Source organism: Ochlerotatus camptorhynchus, unplaced genomic scaffold (assembly GCF_037179485.1).
Source record: "Ochlerotatus camptorhynchus isolate MF236.1 unplaced genomic scaffold, CSIRO-AGI_Acam_v1.1 ptg000274l, whole genome shotgun sequence".
Lineage (NCBI taxonomy): Eukaryota > Metazoa > Arthropoda > Insecta > Diptera > Culicidae > Ochlerotatus > Ochlerotatus camptorhynchus.
This window is the reverse complement of record NW_027040763.1, coordinates 1,411,563-1,420,599: the sequence shown is the minus strand read 5'-3', so window position 1 is coordinate 1,420,599 and position 9,037 is coordinate 1,411,563. Positions and strand designations below refer to the sequence as shown.

The window sequence follows — 9,037 nt, the reverse complement described above, 5'->3', positions numbered from 1 at the left end:
TTGGTACCCCGTAAACTATGAGAATGCTTGGGTGTGTGGTGGATAGTGCAAATTTTATTGAAAAAAAAAGACAATTTTTACATTACCGTTACAACACTTGCTTACACTGCTTTTTTGCTGAAGATTATAAACTCATACTGAGAGAACAAAAACCTCTTACATCACTAACATCCGAAACATCCATCAACCGATGAGGTCCATGCTGTCGAACCTTTCCTGGTTGTAGAATCCTGCCCGAACTTGACGACCACCGAAGAATCGACCGTTCAAATCCACGACGGCTTTGATGGCGCTTTCCATGCGCTTGAACTCGACAAATATGCGAACGGTTTCCTCCGGAACCACCTTCGGCATCTCGTGAATGACGACGGTCACCACGTCTCCGTACTTGGTGTTACATTCATCCTTGACCTCCGGTTCCAGATCGTCATCTACGTCTCCCGGACCCACCATGTTCTGTGTTCAAAAGTGATAGTTGTAAAAAACTTAGGAGAATCGAAAATCTATAATCGAAAACCTCACCCTCAGCAGGACAACTTTACTGGGTGATTTCATGATTTCCGTAATCGAAGGTTCTGTCGCCGGTAACGCCTGGGCCGATGTCGATGATGTTGGAAGTTCGCCCGGCGGCGGAAGCATGCTTATGTCCTTTTCGTGAACAATACGTCCTCCTCGTTTGGAAGTCTTTTCAACCTGCAAAGCCATCGACATGCCTTGTTCCTGTTTGCCCAAGCCCTGACCATCTTTGAAGCCATACCTTGCCATAATCTTGGCTGCAACCGAACTTCCTCCATAGGCAGTCAGGTTGGCCAGTCTGTAATTTATACAATAGTTAAATATTCTCATCCAGCAAATTAGAAAACAACTCACTTTGACCCATCGGGAATCTGCGCAACGGATTCCTGCAGTGAGGCTGGCGGAGCAATTGTCGCACCGGAAGACTTCAACCCCGGTCGGAATTCTTCCTCATCATCGGATGTCGGTCGTCCAGCGAATCCGCTCTTCTTCGCTGAGGGACCATCGTCATCACCCCCACCGCTACCTCCAGCTCCTCCTCCTACTCCTCCACCACCGCCACCGCCACCTCCTCCGTGCATCTTGTTCAAATTTATACCCCGTTTATACTCTCGCCTGTTCCGTCCGTAGTTATTCACCGGTTGTTTGGGTGGTTCCTTAGCCTTTCGATCCTTGGTGAGCTTCTCGTATTCATTTGGCCACAGTGGATTGTATTCATCTATCACGTCCCAACTGTATGCATCTCCACCGCTGCTGCTCACACTGGGTATCGTCGTGGTCGTGACGGTAATCGGCTTATCAATCACCGCCTGGCTGCTGCTTGATGGTATTCCAAACAGGTCGACATTTTCCTTCTTTGCTTTCAGATTGACCACTGGTGTCAGGGCCTGGAGGCATTCACAAATTTTAGTTCACTTTTTAACTTAAACAAAGCATAGAATACCAGGGATAAACTTACGTGCTTCCTCAAAACGTTCTTGGGAGGAATGATGGGTTGGGTGGCTTTCTTCACCTGTAGCTGCGTCTGGAGCAGTTTAATGCCGGATGACCATCCGGCAACCTTGTCTGGACCCTGCTTGGTGTCCAGGTCATCATAAAGAGCCATTCCGAATGGTAATCCACTGATATTTGTTGCGAGTAAAACGAGCACACAAATCGTGTTTTACTTTTTGGATGGAACAGTTTTGTTTTCCATGGTTTGCCTGATGCCTACACGGTAAGAAAAAAGTATACCCAGCGGACAGTTCCTACTTTTGACAGTTTGTCTTTTTTTCTCATTCTAATGTTGTCAAAACGGTGGAGCAAAACCACCCAACAGGGGTAGTAAAGAGTGGGAATCCAACATTGAGTATACTAGTTTTGGGTACAACTAACTTACTTTTGGTAAGAGAGCGAGTGGAAAATTCCATACGAATTGCACATACAAGTAAATGAAAACGACTTTGAGCCGCTTTACCTATCTTTTGGCTGCCTGTAGTATAGTGCCGATATGAGTAAAAAAAAACTTGATTTTGGGGACTATTTTCTAACCGTGTATGCGTGCGCATAAATTTGACAGCCTCGTTAATGAACACTAGCGCCAATCCGAATTCTACATGTCAATTAGAGAAACATAGCACAGGGTGTATCATCCATTGGTTTATTGCAGCAAAACTTTATCAATCGTTCGTCACTATATTTCGAAGTGAGAACTATGAAAATGATGAAGTTGGGAGCATATCGTTCACAATACGGCCGATTATTAGAAAAAATAACTTCTTCAGCTTAATTATTATGCTGAAGTTGCTGATTGTGCCGGGTAATAAAACATCAATTACTCGACAAACATTTGAAAAGGGTCAATGGGCCAAGTAACAATGGCATTAAACATCGATTTCATACCAATCACAAAACATTCACGCAAACTTACGGCAGCATATGGTAGAGAATGGTTTATTATATCATGGTGTAGTTGGATTGCATGGGAGTTTTGAGATCCGTGAGAAATCGACGTTTAAAGTAATTGTTTTCACTCAAATGTTCGAATTATTCTAACCAATTGGTAAACATCAGAATTTAGATGCATTCGCTCATGTCACTCCCATGATTCATGGGAAACGATGAAAATAAATGATGTTTAGTGCGCTTCTTGTTGAAACCAATTGAATGTGTTCAATAAAACCACAGAGAACAGACGTTGAGGCTCGAGCAAAATTTCTTTAAAAACTAGTGAAAAGGTTCCTTTTTGACTTAAGCGCCACTAACAGCGACTTCCCCACTTAAAAATCCTCTTTGGAAAATATTATAAAATATTAATCTTGGTTGGGACAGTAAAGGGATGGCTGTAAAATGCAATAATATGATAAAACATCATCTTCCATAAGTGATTTTTTATAAATCCACGTTCATTGATTGAAAATGAATCTAAAATGCAATTTATCCATTTGCCGGCGGTAGCTAGAATGCCGAATAACTTTGGACCAAGCAGTAGCGACACAGAGAACAGACGTCCAACTTCGGTAAGAAACTTGTGTAAAGATAAGTGGGAACATGGCCGTTACGTGGCGCCAGCACTACTGGCTTTTAGTGTCTAGTGCAAGTTGTGCAACACCTGCGCCATCATGTCGTCAAAGAGGGTTTGTAAGTGGGGAAGTCGTCGTTAGTTGCGCTTAAGTCGAATAGGAATCTTTACACTAGTTTTTAGAGAAATTTTGTTCGAGCCTCAACGGCTGTTCTCTGTGGTAGCGAGGCGTCTAAACGTCCGACCCAAATTTGAGTTCAATTTACTCTAAATTGCAAAAAGTACAGAAAGTCAGCGCTGAGTAAATTTTCTTAAGTTTTTCCTGGAAAAAATCCCGAAATGAGAAAAGTCAATGCTGGATTCACTCCAGTACCAATAGACTACTTCTAGACTGAGTAAAGTTTTCGTCAGTATCCTCATTTTTCCGGTAGATTTTTGAGGTTTTTCACAGGAACACACGAGGTAAATTTACTCATCGCTGGGTTCCTGAACTTTTTGCGATTTATGAGTAAACTAAAGTCAAATTTAGGTTGATCTCATTGGCCGTGTACTGGCTAGCGTATCCTCGTCGATACTTATGGCCTGTTTACATATGTGCTGGTTCATAATGCTGACGAATCAAAATTGGTGTAATCCGATCAAGTTTGTGCCAGAAATTGATGCTCCAACGCACCGATAAAAATTTTACACATGATAATAACCATGGTTTTGCGAACGACAGGCTCACCAGCACGTGAATCAGTACAACTGTAAACACCCCTAATAAAAATAACCATAAAAAAGAGCTTAACGACGTGTTCGAGGTATCATCCAAACCATTTGTGGGATAGTTTACCCATCCGGGATACAGTTCGTTTATGGTATTTGTTTATTAGGGACCCCATTATGCACGGTTTACACTTGTGCTGATTCACCAGTGATTGTGAGCCTGTCGCACACAATAATGGTTATCAGCATGCTGCTAGCAGTTTTTCGCAACTGATTAAAATTATAGTCGCTATATTTATAGTCTGGCGGATAGAATCTCGGGAACCAATTGAGCTGTCAAATAGCGGAACCAATCGAGCAAATCACGACCAACAACAGAAAAGAGCACATCAGCTATTATGTGTAACTGTCTATCAGGTCAGTGTTGTGGCGAGCAGAATGATCTGATCTCGCGCGTCAATAGGATAGAAGAAGAGATGAAGAAAGTTTTTCAACTCTCGGACTCTATCACTGGCATACGAGATCACATTGCTGCTCAGATAGACATCGCGGTTAAAAGCGGGATGGCAGATATAAGCCGAAATGTAAATGGTTTTGAAAATTTAATTTGTGAGAAATTGGATAATATGAAAAGTTCATTTTTTAAAATTGATGCGGAAAACAAATTAGCGGTAATGAATGATCAGTGCAGTGTATCTAGGACGATTCAGTCGGAATCGGACCAAAATACCAGACGCAAAAAACGTAAATTAGTAATCAGTAATAGTGATAATGATGATGTTTTTCAAGAAAATGCGAGTTTTGCGGATGTTGTAAAAAGAGACAGTCGTGCTAGTAAAAGTAAACATGTTAGTAACAGTAACAGTAAAAATAACAGTAACAGTAACAAACAAGATAATCGTAAGACTCGTCCGGTCATTGTGATTAAACCGAAAGAGTCCAAACAAGCTTGCGAAGACACTCGTAAGTTTTTGAAAACTCAGTTGGATCCAAAAACACACAAAATCAGTAATTTTAGAAATGGTAAAGATGGCTCCATTATTGTTGAGTGTGCAACAGGAGCAAATGTAAGTGATGTCAAAAATGGTATTGAAAGCAATCTGGGTGAAAACTATAGAGCTGTTGTTCCCACTTCGGTGCCGAGATTGAAAATAGTGGGCATGAGCGATCAGTATTCCTCCGATGTCTTCATTGACTATTTAAAAAGTCAAAATGAAGACATCGCTATAAATGATGTAAAAGTAGTTAACATGTTTGAAAATCCACGCTTCACGTACAACAAGTTCAGTGTTGTGATTGAAGTCGATTTCGATACGTATAAATGTTTGTTATGCGCGAAAAAAGTAAATGTAGGGTTTGATCGGTGCTCTATAGTTCCCGCGATTAATGTATTGAGGTGTTTCAAATGTGGAGAATTTGGGCACAAGAGCATGGATTGCAAAAATTGTGAGAGATGCTCTAGGTGCAGCCAACAACACAAAACATCGGAGTGTACGTCAACTGTATTGAAATGTGTTAATTGTTTGAAAATGAATAAAGAACGTAAAATGAACTTGGACGTCAACCATGCCGCATTTAGTCCTGAATGTTTGCTCTATAAAAGACTTTTTGAACAGAAGAAAAGCAGCTTGCGTTTCAATAAATAGCAGCCAAGTTCCAGGAATGTGAATCAATTTGATTTTTTATATTTGAATATTGCGGGGTTGTCAACAAACTACGTAGCATTACGTCAGATTGTTGAGGAAAAACGTCCACTTTTAGTTTTATTAGCTGAAACTCATATTGTAGAAACTGAAGCTTTTGACCAGTATAGTATTCCGGGATATATTGTTGCTGCTTGTTTATCACATTCTAGACACACTGGCGGTGTTGCTATTTATGTCAAAGAATCAATTCAATTCGACCTTCGAATCAACGAAGTTATCGATGGTAACTGGTTCTTGGGCATTACAGTTGTGCGTGGCATGAAGATGGGTAATTATGGTGTTTTGTATCATTCTCCCAGTTCTAGTGACCAGCGTTTTGTTGATGTTTTAGAGAACTGGCTAGAGACATTCCTTGATTCAAGTAAATTAAATATATTAGCTGGTGATTTTAATATTAATTGGCGTGACAACCATAATTCGAATCATTTGAAGCGTTTAGCTGATTTTTTCAATTTAAAACAAACGGTAGATGAGTATACGCGTATTTCCAGGCACAGTAGAACTTTAATTGACCACGTTTATTCCAATTTTGATTCCATTTGTTCAGTTCCGGATGCTGATTTGAAAATAACCGATCATGAGACCTTAGTGATTAATGTATTAGATAATATCAATAATAACGATGACTTAGTCAAATTGAAGTGCTGGAGGAAATATTCGAAACAGGCTGTTTCAAATCTTGTTGAGAGAAGCGTGGATTTTCCATTCGCGGCCGGTAATTTAGATGAATCTGCAGCTGTTCTAACTAACACTTTGAAAACGTGTACCAATCAATTAGTTGAGCAAAAGTTTGTTTCTTTGAAAAACTCGAACAGCTGGTACAATTTGGAACTTTTGCGTCTTAAACGTAAGAGGGACAAATGGTACAAAAAGTTTTGCAGATCAAATAATGATAATCATTGGAATAGGTACACAATCGCGCGTAATAAATATTCACAATCGATAAAACAAACTCGTTGTGAATATGTCCAGAGGAAGATTGATCAGCATCAAAACAACAGCAAAGAGTTATGGAAAATTTTGAAATCTTTATTAAAACCTAGTAATTGCAAACCGCGATCCATAACTTTTAATGGCACATTAGAACAGTCAGAACCAGTAATTGCATCTATGTTTAATGATTATTTTGTCGAAAGTGTTTCATTGATTAATCAATCCATTGAATTGGTCGATGAACCTGACGAAATAAAACAGCCAGTTAATAGTAGTTGTAGATTTGAAGGTTTTCACCAAATTACTTTAGATGAACTTAGAGTTATTTGCTTTTCATTAGGAAAATCGGCTGGAGTAGATAATGTTAATGCTAGAGTTATTCAAGATTGCTTTCATGTCATTGGCCACATCTTGCTGGACCTTATTAATGAATCTTTGCAGACTGGACATGTGCCACAAATTTGGAAGGAATCCTTAGTGGTTCCTATTCAAAAAGTTGCTGGAACGATTAAAGCCGAAGAGTTTCGTCCCATCAACATGTTGCACACATTAGAGAAAATTTTAGAACTTGTTGTTAAAGGCCAGCTGTTGGAGTATTTGAATAGCAACTCTTTGTTGATACCAGAACAATCAGGATATCGGGAAGGTCATTCCTGTGAAACTGCGTTGAATTTGGTGTTAGCAAAGTGGAAAGACAACTTGGAGCGTAAAGATACGACTGTTGCTGTTTTTTTGGATCTGAAACGCGCTTTTGAAACAATTTCTAGGCCCTTACTGTTAAGTACAATCAAGCGCTTTGGAATTACGAGTACTGCTTATAAATGGTTTGAAAGCTATTTATCTGACAGAACTCAACGGACTGTTTTTAATGATTCTGTTTCCAGTCCCGTGGGGAATAACCTTGGAGTGCCCCAGGGAAGTATATTAGGGCCTCTTTTATTTATTATGTATATTAATGATTTGCGACGCGTTTTACGATTTTGCGACATTAATCTTTTTGCAGATGATACTGTGTTATTCATTGCAGCTAAGGATTTAGAAGTTGCCGTCTCACATTTGAATGAAGATTTGCGTTCTCTAAGTAGATGGTTGAAGTGTAAGCAGTTGAAATTAAATACAAGTAAAACTAAATTCATGGTAATTTCGCGGAACCGAGTAAATGATAATGTCTCCGTGGTAATTGATGATGAGGCTATTGATCGCGTTCGGGAGATTAAATATCTTGGCGTGATTATTGATGACAAACTTAAGTTCAACTCTCACATTGACAATGTCATCAAGAAAATTGCCAAGAAGTATGGAATTCTATGTCGACTGAAAAACGATTTAACTATTGCCAGTAAAATACAGCTATACAAATCAATCATCTCTCCTCATCTAGACTTTTGCCCATCCATTTTATTTCTAGCCAATGAAACACAAATATCGAGATTACAGCGTTTGCAGAATAAAATAATGCGTTTGATTTTGCGATGTAATAGATTCACTTCCTCAACTTTGATGCTGGACGCTTTAAAATGGCTGTCAGTGAAGCAAAGAATAGTTTATTTGACTATGGTGTTCATTTTTAAAGTAGTAAATGGTTTGCTGCCTCGATATTTGTGTGATCGAATTGAAAGAGGAAGTGATTTTCATAGATATAATACTAGAAACGCGGATGAAATAAGAACACCACATTTCTTGACTTGCGCTTCACAGAATTCATTGTATTTTAAAGGAGTAAATGTTTTCAATTCGATGCCTAGACATATTAAACGTGCAACAACATTAGCAGAATTCAAGAGACATTGTATTTCACACGTTAAAACTGTCTTTTGAACAGTTATCCAGTGATTTTTATTTTTTTTTTTTATGAATGGACGAAGTATGTATCTTGACGAAGTTATTTATAACGGATTATTTTGTATGGATAGCTGTCATAACGACTTTTTAATAATTATTGTAGCACTGCAAAAACTATTTTGTTCGCCACGATGGTGATGATGGATTTTTTTTTTATATTTGAATTAAAGTAGTAGTTAAAAAAAAAAAGTAGTAGTCTACAAAGGTTTGAGCCTCGCGCGCGTATTACGGATATAGAGGACTGAATTTAACATTTGATAAAAAAAAATGCAACTTTGAAGCTTATTTGGAAGATACTTTGAGTTAGTATTAAGTTTTCTGGCTGAATGTCGGGGGTTCGTGAGCATTCCTGACATTGCTGAAAATTATAATAGCATCATTGCGGGGTTGCTAGTGTATAGGATGCTTTGTTGATTGTTCATTAACTCTTGATTGCTTGTAATACTTATGAATATTCTAGGTGGACAAAAAGGCGAACTAAGAGGTGGACGCCTAAGCTTTTTCACATTTATGTATATTGCTGTGAAGCAACTGTGAAGTCTAGAGGGAATTTATATCTGTAACTGTAACCAGCTCGTTTTTGTTTGCTAACCTGGTTAAAATGTTTATATTTAATTATCTTAAAGATAAATCGTCCAGCTCAAACCTTTGTAGGGGTAAGAGGTGGGACCATCATCATCATCATATTGCGAACAAAATTTCGGAAACCCTTTTCTCGTGACTCAAGGCTTACCTACGCAAACTAATACCAAACTTAGGTTGAGGAAAGTTTCCGCTATCCGATGATGCCGGTTATCTGCGTTCGATTGGCGAGGAAAGAATAATCAACGTT

General features: G+C 38.9%; 1 protein-coding gene across 1 annotated transcript; it reads right to left on the bottom strand.

The window, feature by feature from the left end:
• Window positions 1–98: 98 nt before the first annotated feature.
• On the bottom strand, window positions 99–1,661 carry Spf45 (splicing factor 45). The gene is made up of 4 exons (XM_065227559.1): window positions 1,475–1,661; window positions 871–1,403; window positions 523–814; window positions 99–456 (listed from the first exon to the last, which is right to left on the bottom strand). The coding sequence occupies exons 1-4, from the start codon at window positions 1,619–1,621 to the stop codon at window positions 184–186; spliced, it is 1,245 nt and encodes a 414-aa protein (XP_065083631.1). The 5' UTR covers window positions 1,622–1,661; the 3' UTR covers window positions 99–183.
• Between the last annotated feature and the right edge of the window lie 7,376 nt (window positions 1,662–9,037).